Raw genomic sequence first — 27,907 nt, 5'->3', positions numbered from 1 at the left:
GAGAAGAAGCAAGAGCGTTACCCGCGTTACTAAGTCCCTACCCGCGTCCCCTACGAAAACCATCTCACCCACCCCTGCCGGGGTCTCCCATCGGCTCTCCACAACTCTTTTTAAAAGAATGTTTTTATTGATTTTAGAGAGGAAGGGGGAGAAACTAAATGTGAGAGAGAAACATCCATGGGCTGCCACCTGCATGACCCTGCTGGGGACTGAGCCCAAAACCCGGCATGTGCCCTGACCCGGAATCAAACCGACTGCACGGGACAATGCTCACTCACTGAGCCACACCGGCCAGGGCGTCTCCGTCACTCCTGGCGGCACCTCCTCCCCCCTCTTCTTACGGCTCCTCGCCTCCCCTGTCTGCCTGCTGTTCTGCTCTCCATCCAGCTCCCCACCCGTCCCAGCGCATCCCAACCAGCATGGAAAATGCAGAACGCTGTCTGGCTGACTGTTTACACTCTGAGTGATCCCTGTTACTCAGATTAGAGATTCCTGGGGCATGAAGATTTGGGTTATTTTCATGTAGCACCTTGAGGCGATGCACATAGTAGGTACTCAGTCTCTATTACATTAACTATAAAATGCTGTGGTGCCCCAATAAACAAAAATAATGCAAATGTACACCCAGAAGGGTATAAATGTCAGTGAACGAAACACTGTCCGCCTGCTGGATACTTTTTCTTCCTGCCAATGCCACGACTCGTGGGCTATCATGAAAAACCCGTCACTCTGTCCCTTCTGATGATTCTATGGAAGTTAAAGGAAGGTCATTCTGTTTTAAACATACCCATCAGCCCGGCCGGTGAACCCGGAGGTCAGGCTCCATTCCCGGCCAGGGCCCAGGCCCGGCTCCGGCTCCATCCCCGGGTGTGTGTGTGGGCGGGGGGCGGAGGGGACCCCCGGCGGGCCGTGCAGGAGGCCGCCAGGCATGACCCTCTCTCATCAGTGATGTCTCTCTCCCTCCCCCGTCCTCTCTGAAAACAATGGGAAGAGGAAATGCTGTCAGTAACGGTTCTGGTCCAGAGAGAGGAGGGGCTGGGGGCGGGGGGCAGCAGAGGCCGCGTCCCCTCCGCCGCGGTCCCGGGAGCCCCGCGGCCACCTTCCCGGCGGGGTGGGCACCAAGCCAGGAGGTCGCCGCCTGCAGAGCAGGTGCCAGGGCTTTCCCGCCGCTTCCTCTTCCTCCGACGGCCCAGGACCCGCCTGCAGACGGTTTATCCTAAAAGCCATCCCGACACTCCGGGCGCCCCGAGGGCCGGGGTGGGCCCGTCTTCTAACGGGTCCGGAGTCCGCGGGGAGACGGAGGCGGCCCATCGCTTCCCTGAGGCTCGGCATCGGGGCTCCGGGGGGCGGGTTAGGGAGAAGGCGAGGGCTCCCCACTCTTCCCCTCCTTCCCGGGCCCGGCTCCCCCCGACCCCCGGGATCCCCCGCCCCCGGGACCCTCCGCCCCCGGGCCCCCCGACCCCCGCGCACCTTGTTGGTGAGGTGGGCCGCCAGGTAGCAGGTGCAGAAGGCCAGGCCCACCAGGCGCCCCCTCCCGCTCATCTGAGGGCGGGCGGCCCCCCGGGACCCTGACAGCCGCCGGGCCGGAGCTGGGCCGCCGCTGCCGGGCCGCCACGTGGCTCCGCGCTCCGCCAATCGGCGCGGGGACCGCCCCTCGGGGGCCACGCCCCCTCCGGCTCTTAAATGGGCCGGACCCCCAGACGTGGCTTGCTCCGGGGGCACCACGACCGGGCTGCGGGATGACCTCGGAGGAGAAACCCGGTCAGCGGGGTGGGGTTGCGACCGCCTGGAGAGGAAGAACGGGCAACAGTGGAGAGGAGACAGGACCCCAGGGGGTGTGGTTCCGTGTAGCGGGTCTGGCCCAGGACCAAAGGGCCAGGGTTCGATCGGGTCAAGGGCAGGACCTCAGCCACAGGCTGGACCCCTGGCCCCCAGGGGGCGTGGAGGAAGCAACCAACCTGTGCGTCCCCCTCGCATCCATCTTTCTTTCGGTCTCTGCCCCTCCCTCCACTCCCTCAATGGGAAACAAATCCTCTGGAGAAGATCAACAAAAATATAAAATAAATAAGAAATAAAGAAAGATGTTCAGAGCTGTCTCTATCTGGTGGGACTAAAATGTTGGTGGTTTACTGAATTTTCCCAATTTTCTACGTTGAGTCTATGTTACTTTTGTAAACAACACACAAAACACTAACAACGATAAATATTTTTAAAAAGAAGACGGGCTGAGCGGGAGATTTGTGGTGAGATTTACATAAGAAATTCTTCCAAAGTGCGTCTTCAAACAGAGCCCTGCTCCTAGTTTCTAGGCTGGGAATCGGCCCCGCGGGCTCCTGGTCAGCAGTAGTGACCACACAGGGAACAAGGTGATGGGCTTTGTCAGCAGAGACACACAGGGTTTTAGAAACACCACACACACCGGAAACCTTCTCTCCTTTTATTCTATTCCCTGGTTAACACTGTGTGTCAAACCATAGCAAACACCGGACGTACTGTCTCTACAGAAAAGACAAATAAACTGTTAGGTTAGGTGGCTCAGGAGGCGGCGCAAGAAATAGAGTCCAGTGAATCAGAAAAGAAAGGAAAGGAAAGTTTATTCTGCGTCCCCGGGAGACCCACGTACCCCCAAAGACAGGATTCACGCCAACATGGAGGGGGGCGCTTTTTTTATACTGCGATTGGGTGAGGGGCGGGGACATGAGCTGAGGTATTCAGTTGAGGAGGCTTCAGCTGCAGGGGGGTCAGCAAGGTATTCAGGGAGAAGGAGCCATCTGTGTCTGGCACGTTGACCTGTGAGAAATCCCAGATCTGTGAGAAATTCCAGAGGAAGTCCATTGTCTCATCCCATGTCTGTATGTATCTGATCCTGGCTCTCTCCGACCTAACATAAACGAACAAGTTATTTTCTCTTGACATTATTTTAGAAAACCTATTTCAGAGCTAAATTGTCCGTATAAAGAAAATTTTTGCCCAATAGAATTTGATTGAAACCAATGTTTCATTTGATTTCCTGAGATTCCCTGAGTTCTTTTAGTAGATAAACATATTCAATTCAGGCCTTATTATTCCCTGGTTATTGCTTCACTTATTTTGTTTGGCAGAATTTGCTTAACAAGCAAAAAACAGCCAGCACAGTTAAGAACCTTGTAAGCAGAAGGTAACATTTGTAGCAAAGGTGCTGCAAATCTTGCCAGAGGTATTGATTTTCCCCAAGCTATATTATTTTGTTACACAAAACAAACTAAACTAAGACTGAATCAAAATAAAATCATCAGGTCTTACACTGACAAACAATAAGCTACTATAGAAGAGATTGAAGCAGATATCCTATACACATGAAAAGATTGAACACTTAGCCCTGGCCGGTTTGGCTCAGCGGACAGAGCATCAACCTGTGGACTGAAGGGTCCCAGGTTCGATTCCAGTCAGGGGCACATGCCCAGGTTGCAGGCTCGATCCCCAGTTGGTGGTGTGCAGGAAGCAGCCAATCAATGATTCTCTCTCAGCATGGATGTTTCTATCTGGCTCTCCCTCTCCCTTCCTCTCTGAAATCAATAAAAATATTTTAAAAAAATATTTAACTACTTATACTGTTAGTTGAGGTGTTTGTGTCCAAAGAATAGTTAATTTATTTTTTATAATGAATCCGTAAGTGCTCAGTAAATGTTTGTTGAATGAAAAAGAGGACCTTCCCAGCCAGCTCAGTGGCTCAGTGGTTGAGCACTGACCTATGAACCAGGTCACGGTTCGATTCCTGGTCAAGAAGGCACATGCCCTGGGTGTGGGCTCGGTCCACAGGAGGGGATATGCAAGAGGCAGCCTATCAATGTTTCCCTTTTATCAATGTTTCTACCTCTCTCTCCCTAAAAATCAATAAAAACATTTTTAAAAGAAGAGGAGCTTGCATTAAAAAATACCTTGTGAGTTTTTTCCCTTACAAATCTATTTTAATAATGATCTTTTGACAGCAAACATGGGGGATTTTCAAAATATGGCAGAAACAGCTGTATACTTTTTGAAACTCCCTAAGCTCGTCTTCAAAACAGATTTAAAAAATCAATACTTTTATTAACATAAATACAAAAATCCTCAACAAAACACTAGTGAGTGGAATTCGGATATAAATAAATATATACACATACACACATATATATGATGGGGAAGGAGGGGGGATAAAGCAGGTTTAAACTAAAAAAAAACCAGACACCTGACCAAGGGTGATTTACCCAGGAATGCAGGGTTGCTTTAACATCCAAAAATCAATTCATGTAATACACCATATCAATAAAACAAAGGACAAAACCACATCATCATCTCAATAGAAACAGATAAGGCACGTGACAAAATGTGACACCCTTCCATGATTAAAAAAAATTGTTTTTCTTTAAACCAGGAATAGGCCCAGCTGGTGTAGCCCAGCAGCGGAGAATCGAGCCAGGAACCAAGAGGCCATTGGTTCGATTCCCAGTCAGGGCACATGCCTGGGTTGTGGGCTCGATCCCCTGTCAGGGCATGCAGGAGGCAGCTGATTGATGATGTTTCTCTCTCATTGTTGATGTTTCTATCTCTCTCTCCTTCTCCCTTCCTCTCTCTCGGTCTCTAAAAAAAAAAAAAAAAAAAAAAAAAAAAAAAAAAAAAAATCAATAAAATATATTTTTAAAAAAAATCAACAAGCTAATCCTAAAACTCATATGGAAATTCAAGAGACCAATAAGAGCCAAAATAAGAAGAACAAACTTAGCCAAAACTGGTTTGGCTCAGTGGATAGAGCATCGGCCTTCGGACTGAAGGGTCCCAGGTTCAATTCCAGTCAAGGGCATGTACCTGGGTTGCGGGCACATCCCCAGTAGGAGATGCGCAGGAGGCAGCTGATTGATGTTTCTCTCTCATCGATGTTTCTAACTCTCTATCTCTCTCCCTTCCTCTCTGTAAAAAATCAATAAAAAATATATTAAAAAAAAAAAAAAAGAAGAACAAACTTAGATGACTCATACTTCTTAAGTTCAAAGATTATTACAATGCCATGGCAGTCAAAACAGTGTAGTGCTAGTGGAGGGAAACGCCACAGGTCAATGGAGTAGAAGTGAGGCCCAGAAGTGAACCCTCACATTTATGACCAATTGATTTTTGACCAGGGTGTCAAGACAATCTGACGAGCAAAGAATAGCACTTTTCCACAAATGGTGCTGAGACTGCTGATCTCCACTAAAGTTGGACCTCTATCTTATACCATATACAAAAGTTAACTCAAATGCCATGTGAAAGAAGCCAGTAACAAAAACCACATGTTGTATGATTCCATTTATATGAAATACCTAGAATAGGCAAATCTAGAGACAGAGGATAGAATAGTGGTTTCCTGGGGCTGGGAGGAGAGGGCAAGGGGAATGGAGAGTGATTGCTAACGGGCATGGGTTTCTTTATAGAGTGATGAAAATGTTCTAAAACTGATTGTCTCGAGGATTGCACAATTTAGTGACTATACTAAAAATCATTGAATTGTACTGAGTTACAGAGTGTGTGAATTATATCTCAACAAAACTGCTATTAAAAAACAACAACAACAGAGCCCCTAACAAAAACATCCCATAGATACCAGCTACTTCAAAACTAAGGTAAAGAGGACATGGACTTCCCTTGAAGGTCGCTGTAACTGGAGGAGGGCATTATTTCTGGAGTGCTGGTACTAGTCTCTTTCCTGATATGGATGCTGGTTCCAAGATGTCCTCAGTTTGCAAATATTCACTTTAGTTGTACACTTATTACTTTGTTTTTCTGGTATGAATGTTTGACTTCAATAAAAAGCACACAGTACAGAGACAAAGATATGGAAAATATGAAAAAGTATTAAGTGTCATAAAAGATAGAATAAGGTCATTTAATATTAGTTCCATAAAAAGAGGATATTGAGAATGTGAGAGACATTTTCCCCCCAGAACTAATGTAAGGCATGAATCCTCAGATACAGTAGGGACAACAAATCCCAAGCAAACCAAATGAAATCTACTCAGACATATTTACATATTCAAAGTTATATTTTACTAGAGGCCCGGTGCATGGATTCGTGCACCAGTGGGGCCCCTCAGCCTGGCCTGCACCCACTTGCAGTCCGACATCCCCCGAGGATGTAATAGTGCCCCAATTGGCAGGCCAGGGGGAGGAGCCCGAGCCCAGGCAGGGCGCCTTGCCGCTCCGGCTCATCCCAGCCCCACTGCACCTGTCACAGCTGCTGCTCAGTAGCGCTGCCACGGAGGCGAAAGAGGCTTGCGGCACCACAGCTGCGCTTGCCAGCAATGAGCCCAGTGTCTGGTGCCCTTTGGTCAGCTAAGCAGCACTCCCAGTGGGAGCACACTGACCACCAGGGGGCAGCTCCTGTGTTGAGCATCTACCCACTGGTGGTCAGTGTGCGTCATAATGACTAGTCAAACAGTCAACTGGTCGCTTAGGGTTTTATATAGAGAGATTGTATTAAAAATAACAAATAATTTACCACACTATATTGTACAGCACAATAGGGTTAACTATATGCACACTGCTATGTATAAAGTCGATAGTATTTAGTATCTCACTAACAGAAAGCCTATATCCAATTCTTGCCCCACTTCCCCCAGCCCCTGGCACCACCATTCTATTTTCTAAGACTTTCCTCATATAGGTGGAACCAAATACATATATTTTATTTATTCATTCATTTATTTATTTTTAATATACCATTATCTTTATTGATTTCAGAGAATAAGGGAGAGGGAGAGAGAAACATGATGAGAAAATCATTGATCAGCCACCCCCTGCATGCCCCCTACTGGAGATCAAGCCTGCAACCTGGGCATGTGCCTTTGGCCAGAATTGAACCCGGGACCCTTCAGTCCGCAGGCCGATGCTCTATCCACTGAGCCAAACTGGCCAGGGAGCATATATTTTATTAAAATACTAGAGGCCCGATGCATGAAAATTTGTGCAAGAGAAAGCCTTCCCTCCTCCAGCCCCCAGCAGGCACCCAGGACCAGGGCTGCTTCCCTCCTCCTGCTGCCCGCAGGCACCTGGGACCCGGGATGGCCTCCGGCCCTGGCTTTGTCAGGAAGGACATCTGGAATGACATCTGGAAGATGTCCGGTCTAATTAGCATATTACCTGCCGGAAGCTGGTCCATCCTTGCTGCTTGACACAGTCGCTGCAGGAAAGAAACATCTGCACAGCATATGTTTCAATGGACCTGGCATATATAGCATACTGTTCTTAATATGTTTGCTCCCTTTAGCGCCATGTGTTTTAACCAAGGTCACCTCTCTGAGAAAGGTTGTTTCCCCAGGTGGGGATCTTTCCCTGAGGTTAGGGAGGGGATACAACCCCTTAATTAAGTGCCAGGCAGGTAGTTAAGCTACATAATCTTTACTCCCTGGAATGGAGATAAGAAATGCCCTAACCTTTGTCATAGAAATTGACAGGATTAAAATCGGCTGGTATAAATACGAATGTAACAAGACAATAAACATCAGAACCTCATCAGTTCCTAACCAGAGCTCCGACCAGAACTTTGGCTGGAAATCCTGACTAGGCTGCTGATCAACTGAAGGCTGTCTTCGTGTCATTCCTTCTTCGCCGACTCCGTCCACACCTTTGGGGACCCCTGGACCCGCTGGGATTGGACCCCAGCAATTACCCTTTTATTATTATAGACTAGTAGCCCATCGCACGATATCGTGCACAGTAGCCGCCCGCTGCTTCCGCGGGAGCGGGTGGAAACTGCAGCACGCCGCCAAGAGCCCCGCTGCTTCCACGGGAGCCGAGCGGCTTCCACGGGAGGTGGAAGCGAGCCGCCAGTGCCCACGGGAGCCGGAAGGGACCCGTGCCTATTGCGTGGGAGGCGGGAAGGAGCCGCGCTGCTTCTGTGGGAGGTGGGCCCATTTCCTCTCTGGGCCTGCGCTCAGCTTCAGAGGCTGCAGGCTGGCCGCCCTCTCTCTGTATCCATCTGCGCTCCTGGCCTCACCTGCATGAGTAACCTCCTCCTGTCGGTCGTGACCCGTTATGGCATCCCGGCCTAATTTGCATATTTCCTCTCTCTCTATATATAGATATAGGTAGATAGATAGACAGATTATCTTTTTATTTATCCTTTACAGTTAGAGCAACATAACAATTTTTAAAAATATTGTGCCATTCTTTTCAATTCCAGTGCTACTGAAAACTCATGTTTAAAAAGTGATGTTCCTGGGAGGGGCACAAAGAACTATTTGGGTGATAGAAATGTCCTACATCTTGTCCATCAAGCTGAACCCTTAAAGATCTGTACACATTGAATTTAAAGTACACCTCAATAAAAACCATCACATTAAAAACATATTGTGCCATAAAGGAAGCAAAACAAGATATCTGTTATTTAAAAATAGCCATGATTTACATAGAATTCAGGACTGCCAAGTCCCATATGAACCTAACTAACTCACATCTATAACATTCCACTCTAGTAACCTTTAGAAACTCTTGGCTCGTTTACAATTTGTACTTGGAGGCTCCAAGTGCAAGTTGCCAGTTATAAAAACAGTCACAGGGTGTAAAGTATGGCATAGTCATTAATCCTATATAATAAAAGCGTAGTATGCAAATTGTCCCCTCGACCAGGAGTTGCCTGGGAGTTCGATCAGGGGGTGGGGCTGGCCGGGGGAAGGGAGGGAGGCCCTGGCGGGCAGCTGGCAGCCGTTAGGGACCCTCCCAGTGCATGAATTTTGTGCACCGAGCCTCTAGAATTGTAATCACTAGGTCTGGTGTCAGATGGTACTAGAATTATCAGGGGAATCACTTCATAAGGTATGTAAATGTCTAATCACTACGTTGTACTTTAATGTAATATCGTATGACAACTGTAGTCGAAAATTAAGTTAAAAATACATATGGCAAAAAATACACAAAACAAACAATAACTTCTCTTGGTTAATCCTCTCTCCTGTTCCTTTCTTATCCAGATGTGAGAGGTCCATTTGATTTCTGGTTACAACCACTTGTCCTCAACTATACCTTTGAACACTAATTTTTATCCTTTAAACACTAAGAGGGAACACAATTCCCACATACATTCACAAATATAGGCAACATTTGCCAAGCACAAGTCTGTATCCTATTATACAGCTACTAGAGGCCCGGTGCACGGGGTTGGTGGGGGTGGGGGGTCGCTCAGCCCCGCCTGCACTCTCTGGCAATCCGGGATCCGGCCTAAACCAGCAGTCAGACATCCCGCTCGCAATCCAGAACAATTCGGAACCGCTGACTCCCAACTGCTGGCCTACCTGCCTGCCTGCCTCGTCACCCCTAACCACTCTGCTTGCCTGATCGCCCCTAACCACTCCGCCTTGGCCCCTGCTGCCGTTTCATCCGGAAGGATGTCTGGAAGGTCGTTTGGCTGTCCAGTCTAATTAGCATATTATGCTTTTATTATTATAGATAGTTTTGCCTTCTTTTAGTTTGGAGTTTGGAAGATTCAGAACTGTTCTGACCTGGAATGGGAGGGAGGCAAGGACTGTAGCTGCTGGAAATCACAAGGTCAGGGCCCAGGGATGTCAGGCCTGGATCCTGGCTCAGCGCTGGCTGCGGGGCTGTTTCAGGGCTGAGATGCGGGTTGTAGGGAGGTCCGCCGGTGAGAGCCGGTGAGAGCCGGGAGAGCCGGGAGAGCCGGGAGAGCCAGCCTGTCCGGTCGCTCCTCACTGCTGTCCGACCGGGCGCACTGCTTCACCGCCCTCGGCCCGGTTTCCCCGTTGGGAACCTTGGGATAAACGGCAGGGTTCCCTCGGAGCATCCTGAGGCCTGGCGAGCGCACAGGACCTTGCACGGCGCACGGCTCAGCGGCGAACTGTAATGCCTGGCTACCCCCACCCGGTCCCTTTATGAGAACGTCCCTACAAACGCCGAGTCACGGTCGTTACTAGGCGCCCCGTTTACGGTCAGTGTTTCCTAACACATTTTACCAATTTCCGTGCCCGTGCCGCCTCCAATGACCAAGTGCATTAACAAGAGCCGGTGTCCTCCTCGGGCTCCCGGTGTCCAACCGGCCACTGCCTCCCGGCCCCTCCGTCCAGGCTGCACCGGGGGGTCCTGAGCCACAGAGCTCCGTCCGCCCGTTACTGCCAGTCCCCGCCGCCCGGTCCTGGTGACAGTTCCCGCGGACGGACGGCCCCGCGCAGGGAGGAAGCCCCAGCGCCGAGCGGCGGCCGGAAGTGCGGCCTCGGGGCGGGCGGAGCGACTCCAAGCGGAGCCCGGGGCGCTGGCCAATCGGATGCGACGGCCCCGTGGAGAGGGCGGAAGCGAGGAGGTCTAGTTCCGGACGCGGCGGCGCCCGCCGCCATCTGTCACCGCCACTTCGGCCCGGCCCGGCCCCGGCTCCCCGTCGCCCAGGCCCCGCCTCCGGCCCCGCCATCGCTCCTGTGCTCGCGGCTGGCTCTTCCCCGCATGGATCTGGTCGGAGTGTCATCGCCGGAACCCGGGCCGGCAGCGGCCTGGGGACCCAACAAGGTGAGTGGCGCTCGGGGCCGTCGCACCGCCCTGGTCCCCGGAGCCGGTCCTGGGAAGGCCCGGAGAGGGCGGCGGGCGCCCGGGAGGGAGGGGCGGGGACGGCGCGGCTGCCAGACTCGAGGTCTTTCTCCGGGAGCTCCTTGCGCCCCAAAACGCGCACTTGTGGGCGGGGCCCGCCTGCAGACGTGACGTTCGCTGACGGCCCGCTCGGACTTGTTTTTCTGGGCGCAGTGAGTCAGCCCAGTCACACCGGAACCGGCGGAAAGGTAACAGCCGGGGCGGGGGGCACCCTCCGCGGCAGCTTCGTGCGCTCGGGGGGGAAAGGATGAGCCCAGACCCCTGGCCGCCCAGGCGGACCCCGAGGGGGACTCAGCCCTGGGCTCTAACATCTGATTCAGCTTTTCCTCCGGCGGCTGAGTCCACCTTTGGCTCCTGGGTCTCAGGCTGCTGCTTGTCATGCTTTCCCTAGAAAAGACTGTCACTTGTTGAGGGCTTGCTGGAAAGTAAGAATGCTTCCGTTGGGATTTGTGTTCCTCAAACTAAAGTTAGGAAGGAATCCAACTATTTTAGCTTAATAATTGTTCTTTATATACCAACACAGAACATTTTTTTCGTGTAAAACAGTGGTTCTCAACCTTCTGGCCCTTTAAATACAGTTCCTCATGTTGTGACCCAACCATAAAATTATTTCCGTGGCTACTTCATAACTGTAATGTTGCTACTGTTATGAATCGTCATGTAAATATCTGATATGCAGGATGGTCTCAGGCGACCCCTGTGAAAGTGTCATTGACCGCCAAAGGGGTCGCGACCCACAGGTTGAGAACCGCTGGCCTAGAGTGTGTGTCTAGCTCAGGGCTGGGCAAACTTTTTGACTCGAGGGCCACAATGGGTTCTTAAACTGGACCGGAGGGCCGGGACAAAAGCATGGATGGAGTGTTTGTGTGAACTAATATAAATTCAAAGTAAACATCATTACATAAAAGGGTACGGTCTTTTTTTTTTTTTTTTTAGTTTTATTCATTTCAAATGGGCCGGATCCGGCCCACGGGCCGTAGTTTGCCCACGGCTGGAGCTGCTTGGGGAGATGAGGGATCTTCCTGTGGCTTAGGGTTCTCTCCATTTGCTTTGAGTTGAGGACTGGATTTTTGTTGTGTGCCCACTTCATGTTTGCTCTTTTTTATTGTGCTTGATTCTCTCCCTGTATCTGTCTGCAGTAGAATTTTAAACAAAGAAAAGTGGGAGGGCAGCTAGGGATCATCTTTTTTTTTTCTTTTAAATATATTTTTATTGATTTCAGAGAGGAAGGGAGAGAGAAACACCCCCTACTGGGGATCCAGCCGGCAACCCGGGTATGTGCCCTTGACCAGAATTGAACCCAGGACCCTTCAGTGCACAGGCCAGTGCTCTATCCACGGAGCCACACTAGCTCGGGCGCAGGGGGTCGTCTTTAGGAGATGGGCGGGAAAGGGTGATGTCCCCATCAGGCAGGTGGGAGTGTGGCAGCAGTGAAGACCCCACTCTGAGCAGAGCCGAGTGGTGGCCGATTCCGAGGGGAGGAGAGCCTGGTGGGTCTCGGGTTCTTCAGCAAACAGGACAGAAGGAATCAGGGAGCTGGTTATGGGCCTGGTGTCATTGAGAGCAGATAGCGGACTGGAAAGGACTGTGGGGCTTCCTGTCTTGATGCAACAGGGAATTTGTATAGATGAAGGGAATAGTGGGAAATGATGTTGGACAGCAAAGATAGAGATTAGGAGGGCGTCTTAGATTTATTATTATTCTAGCATTAAATAAAGTTTGCCTAAGTACAAAGAGTGTCTGATTTACTGGAGAGTTGCAAGATGATGACAAGAGGATTCCCCTACATACAGTCCATGGTACCATTCCTAGGAGGGGCCCCGGGTAAATTTTCTAAGCCCCCCTTGAGGTGGTAAACCCCTTGTGCCTGTGTGGTGGATTGTCAGCTTACACATTTTTATGGAGGACTTTTGACTACTGATTTGAAGAGTTTGGATTTGATCCAAGTATGGGGGTTGGCAGCCTTTCGGAAGTCTACTTATTTGCCCTCACCCAAGGAAGGCAGCCCAGCTGAGCTGTCAGCAGAGGTACGGGAAGGAGACCTCTGGAGTCCGAGGCTCTGAGAGCAAGAGCAGTGGGAGTGGGCTGGGTGTCTGGTGCCCACTGAGCTCTCCCTTTCTGATTCCGTCTATGTTAGAAGTAGGTAAATCTCTGCCTACTTCATAAATGACATAGTAAGCCTGTCATTTATGCCTCTTCTAAGGAATTGTCGGCTAATTTCACGTGTTATTGGAATTACTTGATGTTGACAAAAGACTAGAAACACCTTCGAGATGGAAAAAGGACCTGGAATAGCACCAGGCCTCTAGAGCCCCGGGACCACGTGGCAGTGGATGGACGAGCTCCAGGGTTTCCTGTGGGCACTTACTCAGTCAGTGCTGGGTGCCTGACGGTGAAGCCCTGTGCTGGGCTCTGAGAATGGAGACACCGGCCTTCCAAGGCTCCTGTTGTGTTGTGGTTGATGCAGTAACGCCAGGGCAGTGATTGGTGCTGCTCCCAGAGGACACAGCGGGATGGGAACCAGAGGATGGAAGCTGAGGGCCTGGAGGAGGAGGGTGATTTAATTGGGGGAAATGGGAGGAAAAGGCATCAGAGAGAAGAGCATGTGAAGGTGTGGAAGGGCATGTGGTCAAGTGTTGCTTGAGCATCGGGTAACGAGACTGGAAAGTTAAACTAGGCCAGGTTTTGAAGGACACTGACTGCTGAGGAATTCGCATTTAGACTGCAGGCGGTACAGCAGTTTGCGTCTCATGTCCCAAGACAAGATGATGAGGGGAGCAGTGTGGCACCATGCTGTGAGCGCAATCCTAGGTGCAGCACTTCCATCTACAAAAAACCTTTCTGTGTCTCTGTTTCTAAATCTATAAAATAGGGATGCTATTGCAGCTGCTCAATGGTGACTTTCATCTAGACGTTATATATATTTAGTCAGTGACTAAAATATAGTGAATTTTTATTTTACTAATAGTCATTGCAAATGTGATTGACAATTGACAATTCTGAGTTAGAGAATACGGTCATTTACCTCTTGGAACCTGTACTTTGAAACTGATCAGACCGAACATTCCTAGGCAACATTTAGTCTTCTACCCTAGAGGGTTTAAGACAGCGGTTCTCAACCTGTGGGTCGCCGACGACCCCTTTGGCGGTCGAACGACCCTTTCACAGGGGTCGCCTAAGACCATCGGAAAACACATATAATAATTACATATTGTTTTTGTGATTAATCACTATGCTTTAATTATGTTCAATTTGTAACAATGAAAATACATCCTGCATATCAGATATTTACATTACAATTCATAACAGTAGCAAAATGACAGTTATGAAGTAGCAACGAAAATAATTTTATGGTTGGGGGTCACCACAACATGAGGGTTGTGGCATTAGGAAGGTTGAGAACCACTGGTTTAAGAAGTCAGCAGAGTCATGTGGCCAAAAGATGAGCTATGTTCTCCAGATTACAGAGCTTCAAGATTCTAGACCCAGAACCCTTCCAGGAGAGTCACCCCAGCCCTTGAGGAAGCCGTCTGTGTTCTCGGTCAGCTCTGCTGGGGGCTAGTGCAGGTGTGCTGAGAGCTGGGCGCCTCTCCTCCTCTTGGGAGGAGGCTGGATAAAGCTGGGCTCTGATTCACTTAGGCATAGTTGTCATTTATCACCCTGAAGTGCTCCACCCTGGCAGCCTGAACCAAGTGGATTTCTGAACCTCAGTGTTGTGGAACCTGAACAAGGGTCAGTGGCCCAGCTGTCCTCAGAGTCACGCCAGGCCCTTAGGCCAGCTAGAGGTCTTTTACTGGCTAAATGTGATGAACAGTTTGTCTGGCTAAAACATCATGTGCTGCTTCTAAATTAGACACTCAGTACTAGTTAAGGAATGAGTCTGGACTTTACGCTAAAGGCCGTGGGAAACATTAAAACAATGAAAGAGCTTTAAGTAAGGAAACTGGAGCAGTCAAATCTGCATTTTAGAGGGGGAACCACTGTTGTGGTGGCTGCCTGGCAACAAGCAGGGCTGGCAGCAGAAAGATTGGTTGGAGGTGCTTACAGGAGATGGCTTTGGTATCTGGGGGAGAATCTTGGAAGGGGAGCTGGGCGAGTTCAAGAGAGTTAGACATTGTCTTCAGTAATGGTGGTCCTAATCCCTGGGCTTTCAAATGTAATCGTTCACTGTTGCTAAGTAAAGCTTGCCCCTCAGAAATGAATTGTGAAGTTTACCTACGTTTTGTATGTCAAGAGGGCTGAGACAGTGATGTCACTGAGGAAGGCTGACTGACTAGCCACCTGTCTCAGAATATCGCTTGGCTGTGGTGGTGGTGTTGCAGACTTGAATTGTGCAGTTCGTAGACTGTTCCCATAAGAGATTCTACCTGGGAAGCCCGGTTATCAGCAGAAGGTTGCTTGTGAGTCAGCATGGATGTGGAACAAGGGGTGTTACATGAACTCATTGGCTGGTGGGGTGATGCTGTGATAGCCTTTTCCCTTCAACTAAAAAGGACATACTACCGATTTGAGCTGGGAGGTATTTTTACTTTGAGTTGATTCAACTAGTTTAATTCCCAAAAGCTAACCTTATTTCCAAGTTTGGGAGGTCTTTTAATTTCATTATTATGAATTGAATTGTCCTTTTTAAAAATTTTTTATAGTGTCCATGGGCTACTCCTCAAAAGACAATATCCTGTTCTTTGGCTGATGTCATGAGTGAGCAGTTGGCTAAAGAGTTGGAATTAGAAGAAGAAGCTGCTGCTTTTCCTAAAGTTGAGTAAGTAAAATTTAGAAAGAATCAATTTTGTCTGGCAGATTATAACAAGGTTTTAGGATTTGATTAGTGATTGTCATCACAAAGGATTAAGAAATACATTTACAAAAGCAATGCAGTAGAAAGAGCACCATCCTGGGAGTCCACTGATGTTTGAGTTTCGGTCCGGACTCTGACGACTTTTCAGTATTATTTTGGGCAAATCCCTCCATTTCTCTGGTTTAGTTATTGCAACAGTTGAACCAGATGGTCTCCAAATGATCAAATAATATTTTAATCCAGTGCCTGTAGCTTATTTTTTTATAGATGCTCTCTCTCCTTTGATAAGAACAATGAATTCTGGGTCTTGGTGTGGATTTCATATAGACCCCTAGCTTTCTCTCACAGCTTTCTCCATCCTAGTTGGTGCTCTCACAGGTTCCTGCACTAATCAGAGGGTGCCTGGGCAGGAGAGGTGCTTCGGTAAAGTTTTAGTACAGTTTTTAACAGTGAAAAAGCACATCCTACTCTCATAATTGATAGCATCTGTTTACAGAAGCACGGTATGTTAGTTTATATTGCCTTATTTTGAATAGTGTTGCTGAAGGACCATTTCTTACTGGAGAAAACACTGATACTTCCAGCGACCTAATGCTGGCTCAGATGCTACAGATGGAATTTGACAGAGAATACGATGCACAGCTTAGGCGTGAAGAAAAAAAATTCAATGGCGATAGCAAAGGTACTATGACCTCATTGTGACAACTGCGTTGGATGGTAGAAATGCTTATAAAGTACTCCTAAATAAGTTTTCAACTATTTTTGCCTTTTAAGTTTCCATTTCCTTTGAGAATTATCGAAAAGTGCATCCCTATGAAGACAGTGATAGCTCTGAAGATGAGGTTGACTGGCAGGATACTCGTGATGATCCATATAGACCAGGTATCAAGGCTTTTATTTGATGGGGCCATAGGAACACTAAGTTTTCCCATGAATCCTTATACTTTATCTTTGAAAAGCATTTGGTAATTTACTATTAGATTCAGATATCTTTTCAGACAATATTGAATTCAGCAATTTAGTTTTTGCTATTTTTATATACTTGTCTTTAGCAAAACCAGTTCCTACTCCCAAAAAGGGTTTTATTGGAAAAGGAAAAGACATCACCACCAAACATGATGAAGTAGTCTGTGGGAGAAAGAATACAGCCAGAATGGAGCATGTAAGTTACAGAAAGTGTTATCTCTGAGAATGTTACTAGAATGTTACTAAGTTAAAAACATGGGATTCTAAATACCCATCTTAAATTTCTAAAAATACTCTTCATCCTTTCTAAAGAAGTTTTAAATTATAATATGGCAGTATCATGAAAACCCTCAGCCACTAATAAGAATATAATGTGCCACAATTAAATTCTACAATATTAAGAAAAATAGTTTGATTTATATTAATTCTAAAATTAGAAGTTGTCTTAGGAAAGTAACATTTATTTTCAGCACATTATTTTTCATAAAATAGCACCCCTACCCAAGAACAGATAACAGTGGTGACTGGGGAATAACAAGAAGAGAGAAAAATACTGTCTACTATCCCCTTCAATACTTTTTACAAGTTTTAGCTTATGCCTGAACTACCCCTGAAAAATCAGAAATAAAATGTAATTTTTTTTTAAAAAAGGGGAAAAATAGCATTTTTCCTCTTTCATAAAAATTTGGTGAATATAAAACATTTAGACTTGAGGACACAAATACTTGTTACATAAACATATTATTAAATTCCAGAAACAGTCCAGATCTGACTCTAGAACAACCTTGTCCAGTAGCACTTGTGACAGTAGAAATGTTTTATATCTGTGCTAATATCAGCCATATTTGAGAACTGAGATTTGGGTATTGTAATTGAGGAACTCAATTTTTTATTTTAGCTTAACTTTACATACCCACATGTGGCTAGTGGCTGCTATATGGAACACTGCAGCTCTCGAACATAATTGTCATGGAGTGGGCAGAGCTTGCTGTACTACCCACTCCTCAGAAATAACTGATGATGAAATTATATTTCTTTGGTTAGATTTGGTGTAGTCTTTAAAATGTACTGTGTCCTTTGCTGATGTAAAAGCAAGGTACAAAGAAACGCTGCAGTGATTTCAGATGTGAGTGGATATCTTCGGTGCATAGGACAGGAAAAACCTCTTCCTTGCTGCAGTTTCTGAAACAGCCCCCTCTCCGCTCTGCTGGGTCTATTAGTGAGTCCTTGTATTTCCTCTCTAATGCCAATGCGCTCTGCTTTCACAGCCTGTCTATGGAGTAGGTAACCTGTTTAAAGTATTCAGATGCTAATGCTTCTTTTTGGCAGTTTGCACCTGGGTTTCAGGTAGGAGATGGAATTGGAATGGATTTAAAACTATCAAACCATGTTTTCAATGCTTTAAAACAACATGCCTACTCAGAAGAACGTCGAAGTGCCCGCCTCCACGAGAAAAAAGAACACTCTACTGCAGTAAGTAATCTTAAATTTTTTTCTGTTTGGTATTTTTTTCACAAGATTGGCTTTTCAAATCTAAGATGTAAATAAACCCAGTAGCTTTGCTTATTAGACTTTTCAGCTTTAATGTAATGGTTATTAATCACTTATTTAAAACCTACAGTTTAGTGGTCATAATTTGAACTGTATAGTTTACATTGCATACTAATATTCTAAGAGTCTAAAGAAATTATGACATATTTGTAATAATTTATAAGTCTCTAATGTTTTACATTGACGAAGACAGTGTCTAACATCTTGAGAATAAAGTAATTTTTAAACCTTTAGAAAAACAAACTAATGGTAAGTACACTGGGGGAATTGTTTAAACTTTGGAGATAAAATATGATTTTGACTAAGCTAATGTCTGAATTCTGATGATTCTTTTAGATATTAATTTTCAAAGACATTAGAATTAAAGTTAAAGGGATGAATTGTACCTTGATTGCTAATCTTAAGAGCCTGTTACAAGTTTTTAAAAAAGATATATATTTTGAATGTTTGTTATTAGCAACGGCTCAGATAATGTTATGAGGTGAACATTTTTATTCTTTGTGCCGTGTCTCTTGTAGGAAAAAGCAGTTGATCCTAAGACACGCTTACTTATGTATAAAATGGTCAACTCGGGAATGTTGGAGACCATCACTGGCTGCATCAGCACAGGGAAGGAATCTGTTGTCTTTCATGCCTATGGAGGGAGGTGAGTGAGCAAAATACGGCACCATCATGGCAACAAAGCGTAGCTCCTTCTTCCCAGTGTGAACGGATTTACACAGAATCAAAGTTCACATCACATGGAAAGCAGATTCATTTAAAAAGTGTTACCATAGAAAATTTAGACACTATGAGATTGTAGAAAGGAAAACAATCACCTTAATCTTAATCCCAGCATCCAGAGGTAACCATAAATTTTGTGTAAACTCCTTTACTCTTTTTCATGAATATACTTTCTACTTTATTGTATCATATAGGCAGCTATAAGTAGCAGAACAAAATTTGTACCTGGGTTTGTCTCAAAACCCTGGTTTTCCATTGTGGGGCCTTTGGGTACCAGATCGGAGGGGACATGCTTCGTCAGTCACTGATGCCTCCCGTGTAGTTCGGATCCTTACTTTAAGAAATACCAGCTTTAAGTAATGCTTACATTGTTGAAGAAACGTCTTTTAGAGATCTTATGCTGTTTAGATCTTCCCCACTTCCCTTCTGTTACAAGGGCTTAGATGAGTCAAGAACTGCATGAGGAAGTTTTTTGAAAGTGGAGCCTGTTTAAAAAACGTGCCAGGACTATGAAATCATCTGGTTACTTACCATGGAAGTCACAGCAAGACTTACTAGCTCGGCTACCTCTTTACTTTAACATTGTTTACAAACAAAATGTCAAAATAGATGACAGAAATTATTCTTGTTGTTTTAGGTTTAGAAAGTTAGTTCTGTGTACTTAGGGGATTCAAACAATTGTTGGTCAAGTCCTCACCTTAGGTTTTCTTTTTTAAATTTTATTTATTGATTTTAGAGAGAGGAAGGGGATGGGGGAAAAGAGAGAAAGAGAGAAGAGAGACATGAGTCATTGATTTGTTGTTGCACTTATTGATGCATTTATTGGTTGATTCTTGTAAGTTCTCTGACTGAGGATCGAACCCAGAAACTTGGTGAACCAACTGAGCTACCTACCAGGGCAGGTTTTCTCAACTATTTAATCTCCCTTTCTAGATGAAATATATACATATAATCGTAAATTGAATTACACTGTTAAGTTCCAAAAGGAAGGATAAAAATGAATGTTTTTCAAGTTATGTGATCTGGAGCAAGTTACTGCACCTCATAAGTTGACCCTTGCCTCATAGGATTTTGTGGGGATAAGTGAGGGTCATACCTGACAATACCTGGAATATGTTCATCTTAGTAAACATTTATTTCTTCCTTACTTTAAACTTTGTTCCCCTCCCTCTTTCCAAATTTAATTTGAGGGTATCCTAAGACCAGGAAGATAATAACCTAATGGCACAAATTATTTAAAATGAAAGATTGCCTGTGGTGGAAATGAAAACTTTACAGAAAGAATTAAACTGAAAAGTGTCCTTCATTTTACCTACTCTCGCCCCACAGATCTCTTCTCTAAAACCACTATTAACAATTTTTACTCAAATCTTCCAGAAATTTTTATGCATCTATTTCTTATTTGGTTACTATAAAAGAGATTATACTCGACGTTCAGAACCTTAGCTTTTCAGTAATATATCTGAGATCCTTCTATATTACTGGCTTACATCGCCCATTTCTGTGTTAGTACATTCCACTGTGTGAACATATAGGAATATCCTTGTAAATCTACCATGGTGTGCTTTTGCCAATATATCCTTAAGCTAAATTCCTAACACTGAAATTGCTGGGGCACAGACTATGCACACATTTGGAAAACCTACTTCATTATATAACAGACTTTTGGCTTGGACACCCTGTTGCCCAAATTAGTCCATTATATCAAGGTTTTATTGTGCTTATAGTTAGTAAAACTAGAGAGTATTTGGTTCTCTCCAAGTGAGAGTTGAATGCTTTTAAAAGTTTGTTAGTTTTCTGTGCTACATAACAAATCACAGGCTTAGCAGCTTAAAAACAACCCCCACATATTATCTCCTAGTTTTAGTTGATCAGAAGTTCAGGAGGGCCTGGCCTGGCTCCCTTCTGCCGCGTGGGTCCTGTTCCCTTGGCACAGGCAGCTCCTTGCAGCTGCAGGACTGGGTCTCTGCTTGTTGGCTGTCAGGCGAGGCTGCCCTCAGCTTCCAGAGGCCCTGCAGCTCCTGGCCGTGTAGCCCTTCCGCGTAGTAAGTAGGTCACGTCTTCCCCTTCAGTCAGCTAAGCCTGCGTCTTAGTGCAGTGTCATCCTTTGCCGTACAATGTGAGCTAATGGAGGGAGTGGCTGTGCCACCCGCCCTCAAGGGAGGGGATTATCCAAGGGTAGTCCCCTTGGTGGGGCTGGGAAATTGGGAGCCATCCTAGGGTTCTGCCCACTACAAAGCTGTCCTGGTTTCTATTACTCTCAGGTTGGCCTTGTAATCAACAATTAATTGAATACAGTGGGGCCTTGACTTACGAGTGTCCGGAGATACCAGCTGTCTCTCTTGGCTGATTTTTTGCTTTGAGTTGACAGAGTAATTTGAGTTAACTAGCTCCTTAACGAGCTCCTTAACGAGCTGGGTCTCGGAACGAATTAAACTTGTAAGTCAAGGCCCCACTGTAGTAACTTGTGCTGGGTTTTTTAGAGAATACGTGTGACATGTTTTCTACTCTCAAAGAACTTACAGTATAACCAAGAGAACATTACAGCAATAATTGTTATTGTCAATAAAGATAATTACATAATAGAATACCCAGTATGTGAGTGAGACTTGCAGTATGGGATAAGAAAGAGAGAGCAGAGCAAGGTTATTGCCAGTCATGGTCAGAGAAGGTGGACCCAACCCTGTTTGACATCTTTATTTTGCAATTGGTTTACTTGTGAGCTGGCAATTTATACTGACTTAATTTTTTTCCTTCCACTTAGCATGGAAGATGAAAAGGAATGTAGTAAATTTATACCTACAGAATGTGCCATCAAGGTATTTAAAACAACCCTTAATGAGTTTAAGAACCGTGACAAATACATTAAAGATGATTTCAGGTTTAAAGATCGCTTCAGTAAACTAAATCCACGTAAGATCATCCGAATGTGGGCAGAAAAGGAAATGCACAACCTCACCAGGTAAAGAGACCCGGAAGCTGGAAGTCAGCTTGAGTAGTTGCCTTTCTGTTAGCTGCAAAGCTCTTCACCTCAGCAGCACTTCTGAGGATAGAATCATGTCCCAAGAGGCATTGCTGGCCTCCAATCTCCTGTACGGCTGAGCTCTCACCTCTGCCTTTCTTAAAATGCTGCTGCCGCCCTGTAGTCTTTAGTGTGGAATTCAAAGTCCTTTTGTGATGCGGAGCCTGTCTCTGTCGCCCGGAGCCACATGGCCTTCCTCCGATTCAGCTTCCAGCTGTGCTGGTTCACATACATTCTCCCAGTGGACTGTGCTCTGAACACCTCCCTGCACTTCCACAAGCTGCTTCTCTCCTGAGACCAGCATGTCCCCACCTGCCTATTGGGCTGACGCCCATTTGCCTGGCCTCCTAGCCTTCCTGATGTGTGTGTTCCCACAGCTCCTGTCCCACCTCTGCCCGGGCCCTGGGATCATCTCTCACCAGTCTGTCCCTCCATGTGCGTTATCCCAGCTCATTGCAGGGCCTTGTTAGATGTTCTTTAAGTAAAACATTCTCTCCTGATCTTTACCTTCTTAATTGTTTCTTTCTGTACAGAATGCAGAAAGCTGGAATTCCTTGCCCAGCAGTTGTGCTGCTCAAGAAACACATTTTAGTTATGTCTTTCATTGGCCATGATCAGGTTCCAGCTCCTAAATTGAAAGAAGTGAAGCTCAGTAGCGAAGAAATGGAAGCAGCCTACCACCAAACTCTCCACGTACGTGTGCCCTCCAGAGCAGTCACACCCGCTTCTAAAAATATTTCTTCTAACTCTGAAAGTTTCCAAAAGTAGTCCTATTTTATGGTGATAGAATAAGGCCACACTGAAGTTTGTGAAGGAATGTTCACATTGAAGAGGTGTGTTTATACCACTGTGTGTGTGTTGAGTCAGTTTAGAAAATAGACGAATGAAGCAAGTGAAGGCTCGTTGTGAGCATCAGTGACATGGAGGCATGAAGCTGTTAAAACTTCATTAAGTTTGATGTAGTGCCTGCTTGGTTTTCATGTCTTCTTGAATGATACTGCTCTAAGTGCGAAAAAATTGCCTTTCTAGTTGGGAATCTGGGGCAGAAGATTTGGACTCATAAGGAAGTGCAGCTGGGAACTAAAGATGGAGGGAGTGCATCTCCACTCAGCAGGCGTTAGGGTTGCAAGGACGTATCAGGAACTTACGGAAGCTCTTCCTGCTTCGGGACAGCAGCTGCATTCAGTCTGAGGTCCTTCTAGCATAAGAAAATGCTCCCAATATTGTGATTTTTCTCTATTGTAACTGAATAGTGGAGAAACGTGAGCTTTTTACAGTCTCTACCTGGCGCTCCAGTGCCAGTCAGCAGTTGATGTGAATACAAACGTAATTTTTTAAGACCCAGCTAGGGAGATAATCCAACTTTCTCTGCCTCCAAGAGGACAACATCCAAAGGAAAATGAAATTCCTTTTTGGCTTCTTTTTTGGTGGTGGGGTAGCTGGGGAAGAGATGAAGTAATCCTGTACTTTTCTACGTGAATTCTATTAAGGCTGGGAAACAAAGCATTAACACTGATTGCTACGGTAAGGCTAGGGCTCACCACGATTCTGAACATAACACCACGGGATTCCTAAGGAAATTTCTCCTACTGTGTCTGGCAGGAAGTATTTTTTAGCCGTGGAGTTGTGTACATCCCTTAGCGGACTCAGGGAGCCCTTTGCCCTTTTGTGAAGGGTAAGCCTGGTCTCCTGAGTGGTGGCCATGCCCGTGGCCGCTCTCTTACTCCTGTGGGATCCAGGTGTGCCCCGTGGCCTCCTGGCCTCATTGTCATCAGGTGGACGAGGAGGAGGAGTGTCAGTCATCCCCGCTGTTGTCTCACTGTGTCACAGCCTGCCTTAAAAAAGGAAAGCTCGGTCCAGGTCTTTAACCTTGTCTTGACCTTCCTGGTTACTGTGGGTGAGCGTAGACATTTTAGCTGTGGCAGTGAATTGGAATGATTTCTTTTCCTAAATGTCGGCCTTGCCTCCTCACAGCTGATGCAGCAGTTATATAATGAATGCACGCTCGTGCATGCCGACCTCAGTGAATATAACATGCTGTGGCATGCTGGAAAGGTGAGGAGCATATTCCGTTAATGTTCACATTAAATTACTTGATGTAACTTAGTGAAGGTCAGTCACTGTATGCTCTGTATTTAAATAGGTTTGGTTGATCGATGTCAGTCAGTCTGTAGAACCGACCCATCCTCACGGCCTGGAGTTCTTGTTCCGTGACTGTAGGAATGTCTCACAGGTAGGCATGTAAACTAATACGGTTTTTGCCCTGGCTGGTTTGGCTCAGTGGATAGAGTGTCGGCCTGTGGACTGAAGGGTCCCGAGTTCAATTCTGGTCAAGGGCACATACCTGGCTTCGGGCTCAATCCCCAGTAGGGGGCGTGCAGGAGGCAGCCAATCAATCTCTCTCTCTCCCTCTCCCTTCCTCTCTGAAATCAATAACAATATATTTAAAAAACCCCCACTAATACAGTTTTTGTAATGGGATGTAAGAGATTCATGTAGTTTTCTCACTCCTAAGATAAGCAAGATATTCTTAGAACATGAAGGGTTTGGTTACTGGCTGCCTTCAAGATAAAGATATAAAGATCAATTTGTCAGATTTTATTTTCAGCAAGAATTGATTGCATGCCTCACATTTGGGCCACTGAATTAAATTGGCAATAGAGGAAGTTTTTATTTTGGCTCCAAATATTTGAACATTCCAGTAGACACTTAGTACATGCAGTGTGGAGAGGCTGCAGCTGGCAGCCTGCAGGCCTCCTGGCAGCGTGAGCGCCACTGAAATGAGCTGGTCTGCGTGACGTCCGAGGCACACGCCTGTGAGGCAGAGGAGACCTGAGGGAAGGTAAACCTCGGTGCTCAGAGTCGGGTCACATTTGTTTGCTGTTTCTACAGGAAATTGTTAGCAACAGACCCAGATGGTAACGCTCTTTCTGAATAACTTATGTGTCTTGACCATTTTAATTCATGGGATTTAGTGAATGTTTTGAGTCTGCAAACATTTTTATAAAGCACTCATTTTTACAGCTTTAGAAGGTGCACACTTAACCCAGCTATAGAGTGTGACAAACTTAACTTGGCAGACAGTGGGTGTGTCAGGACTGAGAACAAGAAGAGCCTGAACACAGCTAGCCTGAAATGGGGGAGCTCACAGGTGCCTGCAAGCGTGCCTTCCCTGTTCTTAAGAGAATTACTCATTACTGCTAATTACTGACTTCCTTATATTTCTTCACTAGTTTTTCCAGAAAGGCGGAGTGAAGGAAGCCCTTAATGAACGAGAGCTCTTTAATGCTGTGTCAGGTTTAAACATCTCAGCAGACAATGAAGCTGATTTCTTGGCTGAGGTAAGCTGAGCTGCTGTTCTCTCTGCTGGTAATGGAGACTGAATATAGCAGATACTGAAACCCAGAGTGAATTTTATCCTCCCTCCCCTCAAAACTAAAATGAATTTGAGATTTGTCTTTTCTGGAGATAGTTTTGGTCCTTTCCAGGCTTAAACCTAAGATAAACATAACAAAAACATTCTTCCAGGAGTTCACGGTTTGATGGAGATGGAAAATAACACATTTCCCATACACTGGATTTCCCCTATTTTACGAAGTTAAGTGGTAAACATGCTGGGTGATACAAAAATTAGTAATACGTGGTCCCTGCTTTTTTTTTTTTTTAGTATGTTTGATTGATTTTTTACAGAGAGGAAGGGAGAGATAGAGAGTTAGAAACATTGATGAACGAGAAACATCGACCAGCCGCCTCCTGCACACCCACCACTGGGGATGTGCCTGCAGCCAAGGTACATGGCCTTGACCGGAATCGAACCTGGGACCCTTCAGTCCGCCGGCCGACGCTCTATCCACTGAGCCAAACCGGTTAGGGCTGGTCCCTGCTTTTAATATAGAAAGTTAGCAGTGACCATCCTTAGAAATACCCAGTCATTACAACATGGATCGATAAAACCATTAAAAAAAAATCTCTTTCAGAGAAGGTCTCTCAGAATTGGAACAAAAACTAAAAAGTGAAATGGCAGCTAATTATTCCCAACAATATACCAGAGCAGAGAATGATTATTATGGAGTCTAAGGTCAGAGAAGTTCTAGAAAGATGGCAAGTCTAGCGTCTCGCTCAGTACAGTTGCTGAGCAGGTGTTACTGTGGTTGCTGGAAAACCCTTTCCTGCCCTGCACGCTTGAGGGAGCACACAGGAAGACATCGCTTGGTTCTAGTTGCTGACTTGATAACTCAATTTTGATCCTGGTAATATAATCAAGTAAAAACATATGTGTATGTCATGCTATCATATATGTATATGACACACTAATACGTAAGTCTGATCGAAGGCCAGCATTGTTAGGAGTGACCTGGTTGTTGTTTTTTTAAATATATTTTTGATTTCAGAGAGGAAGGGAGGAGAGCTAGAAACATCAATGATGAGAATCATTGCTCGGCTGCCTCCTGCACACCCCACACTGGGGATTGAGCCCCAACCTCCCCCAACCTGACAATGTGCCCTGACCAGGAATCGAATCGTGACCTCCTGGTTCATGGCCTCACGCTCAACCTCTGAGCCACACAGGTCGGGCAGGAGTGACCTCATTTTAACTGAGTAAACACTGGCTCAATCTGAAGTGTGGTTTCAGTGAAGTAGGGTTGACAAGTGGATTGAATGTTAAATATTAATTTTGTAGATAGAAGCTTTGGAGAAAATGAATGAAGATCACGTTCAGAAGAATGGAAGGAAAGCTGCTTCATTTTTGAAAGACGACGAAGGTCCTCCAGTCCCACGCGACGCATAGCACCGATACCCGCGGCTCTCAGTGGCGACCCAGCGGCGACTGCCAGCTGCCAATGCCAAACGAAGTTACGGGCAACTTGAGATACCAACACGAGGAGTGTACAATGGTGCTTCTGTGCTTTTCCCCTGGTAGCCCTAATGCCAGACATGTGGAATTTTTAGCTCGGCATTGAGAGAATAAAATGTCACTACCTCTCATCTTATGAACAGGATAATATAATTCTTTAACAGCTACAGGTTATCTAGTTGAAATCGACTGGATTTTACAGGATTCGTGGTGTAAAATGTTTTGATGAGAATTTTTTAAAACGTGGGTAACGTTTTCAGATATGGGAGGAAAGGCCAGATGTTTACAAGGGAGGCCTTTATTGCCACCTACTTGCTCTGATACATCCCTGCTTTGAGTCTCATCTTTCCTTGAATATTTTATTGGCCTGACATTCGTCCTTCTCAGTTCTTTTTCCAGATTGTGACCATGATTCTAAAGGAAAATATCTTCTTTTAGTAGGTGTTTTAAATGGAAATCTGGTTTCAAAATGGCTGATGGAAATAGACATAAGCAAAATACTTTTTATTGGTACGTCGTGAATATGAATTGAGTTCTTTTTCACGTTCATATCCAAGAAAAGGATTGTAGGTTTCTGAAAGACAAATATATAAGAACTTAACCACCCAAATTTTTAAAAATTAACTTTCAGCATTTCTACATTTGGGTGAAAGGGATAGAGTGTGATGCATGGTGCAGCTGCTCTGCATTTATAAGGAAAATGTAAGCTATCTGGGAAGGTGGGATGCTAAAATTTAACCCTGTTTGTCAAAGTTCAGTTTCCATATCACTGAAACTCTGTACTTACTGATTCCTTTTGAGAGAAATATAGTAAGTCAAATGATGAACACTAAGTTTGAAACAAGTTGGATACCAAGTTAACCTACTGATTGAACTCTCTGACCTCACTTTTAATAATTTTTAGACTGGCCGGATGCCACTTTTTAAATAAAGCACGCACTGCACTGGCTTTGTTAGACTGAAGTTCATTAACTATAATGTAATCATTCCTCCTATTGCTGATTTCAGGTTGGAACCAGTAGAGACCCTGGTCACTGAAAGTAAAAGTCTAAACATTACTTACACTTGAAAGTTCCTCCTTTGACATTATTTTAAAATGCCAAATATGTTCTTTCTCGAAAAATACTTATTTTTGTTTCTGTTGTATACCTTTTAAGAGAAGTGTGATTTGGGGTCAATACTTATTACATTTCTTAAGTGTTTACTACTATGAAACAGATTTCAATGACTGGTGATTATTGGTTTTACAGAAATTTCAAAGACCTATTTTTAAAAAACCATTAACCATTTAAAATTTGTTTTGTTTTCTGACATACTCTGTTTGACTAAGAGCAGCACACCGTTGCTGTATAGCATTCTTGGAGTGTGCTGTGAACATGCTTTTTAAGAAATTAAAAATGAAGAAATCATTTTAGAA

The 27,907-nt window shown here is 45.4% G+C and overlaps 2 protein-coding genes and 1 long non-coding RNA gene across 8 annotated transcripts in view; 1 reads left to right on the top strand and 2 right to left on the bottom strand.

The window, feature by feature from the left end:
- Window positions 1-1,595, bottom strand: part of TMEM241 (transmembrane protein 241) — a 51,511-nt gene extending 49,916 nt beyond the window's left edge. For 2 of the 3 annotated variants that reach the window (XM_070421282.1, XM_070421285.1), the window contains exons 1-2: window positions 1,471-1,560; window positions 788-974 (exon numbers count right to left, since the gene is read on the bottom strand). In XM_070421282.1, the coding sequence (XP_070277383.1) occupies window positions 788-930 (143 nt within the window). In that variant the 5' untranslated portion in view covers window positions 931-974; window positions 1,471-1,560. Of the gene's footprint in view, window positions 1-787; window positions 975-1,470 lie in introns of all 3 variants that reach the window. The other variant, XM_070421283.1, reaches the window with a different exon arrangement.
- A 982-nt stretch (window positions 1,596-2,577) lies between these two features.
- Window positions 2,578-10,717, bottom strand: LOC139014261 (uncharacterized). The gene is made up of 2 exons (XR_011472219.1): window positions 9,489-10,717; window positions 2,578-2,881 (listed from the first exon to the last, which is right to left on the bottom strand). It is a non-coding gene; the product is annotated as an uncharacterized lncRNA (long non-coding RNA).
- On the top strand, window positions 10,321-27,907 carry RIOK3 (RIO kinase 3). 4 transcript variants are annotated; one of them, XM_070421277.1, is made up of 13 exons: window positions 10,323-10,500; window positions 15,222-15,337; window positions 15,910-16,055; window positions 16,148-16,255; window positions 16,426-16,535; window positions 17,669-17,812; window positions 18,409-18,536; window positions 21,378-21,575; window positions 22,169-22,328; window positions 23,610-23,690; window positions 23,779-23,868; window positions 24,869-24,976; window positions 26,317-27,907. In XM_070421277.1, exons 1-13 carry the CDS (start codon window positions 10,438-10,440, stop codon window positions 26,422-26,424), a joined length of 1,560 nt encoding a protein of 519 aa, XP_070277378.1. In that variant the 5' UTR covers window positions 10,323-10,437; the 3' UTR covers window positions 26,425-27,907. The 4 variants fall into 4 exon arrangements, with proteins under 4 accessions (XP_070277379.1, XP_070277382.1, XP_070277378.1 ...); XM_070421279.1 differs by lacking the exon at window positions 10,323-10,500 and adding an exon at window positions 10,721-10,766; XM_070421278.1 differs by lacking the exon at window positions 24,869-24,976 and having other exon boundaries at window positions 10,321-10,500.

Source organism: Myotis yumanensis, unplaced genomic scaffold (genome assembly GCF_028538775.1).
Source record: "Myotis yumanensis isolate MYYU_CA2020_CCGP unplaced genomic scaffold, mMyoYum1.0.hap1 SCAF_7, whole genome shotgun sequence".
Taxonomy (NCBI): Eukaryota; Metazoa; Chordata; class Mammalia; order Chiroptera; family Vespertilionidae; genus Myotis; species Myotis yumanensis.
This window is presented reverse-complemented; position numbering and strand designations above follow the sequence as displayed.

Coding starts and splice junctions, on each gene's coding strand:
- RIOK3 (XM_070421277.1), top strand. CDS start 10,438: ATGGATCTGGTCGGAGTGTCATCGCCGGAACCCGGGCCGGCAGCGGCC. Junction 17,813..18,408: donor AAAAAGAACACTCTACTGCA/GTAAGTAATCTT, acceptor TGTCTCTTGTAG/GAAAAAGCAGTTGATCCTAA. Junction 23,869..24,868: donor ACTGTAGGAATGTCTCACAG/GTAGGCATGTAA, acceptor TTTCTTCACTAG/TTTTTCCAGAAAGGCGGAGT.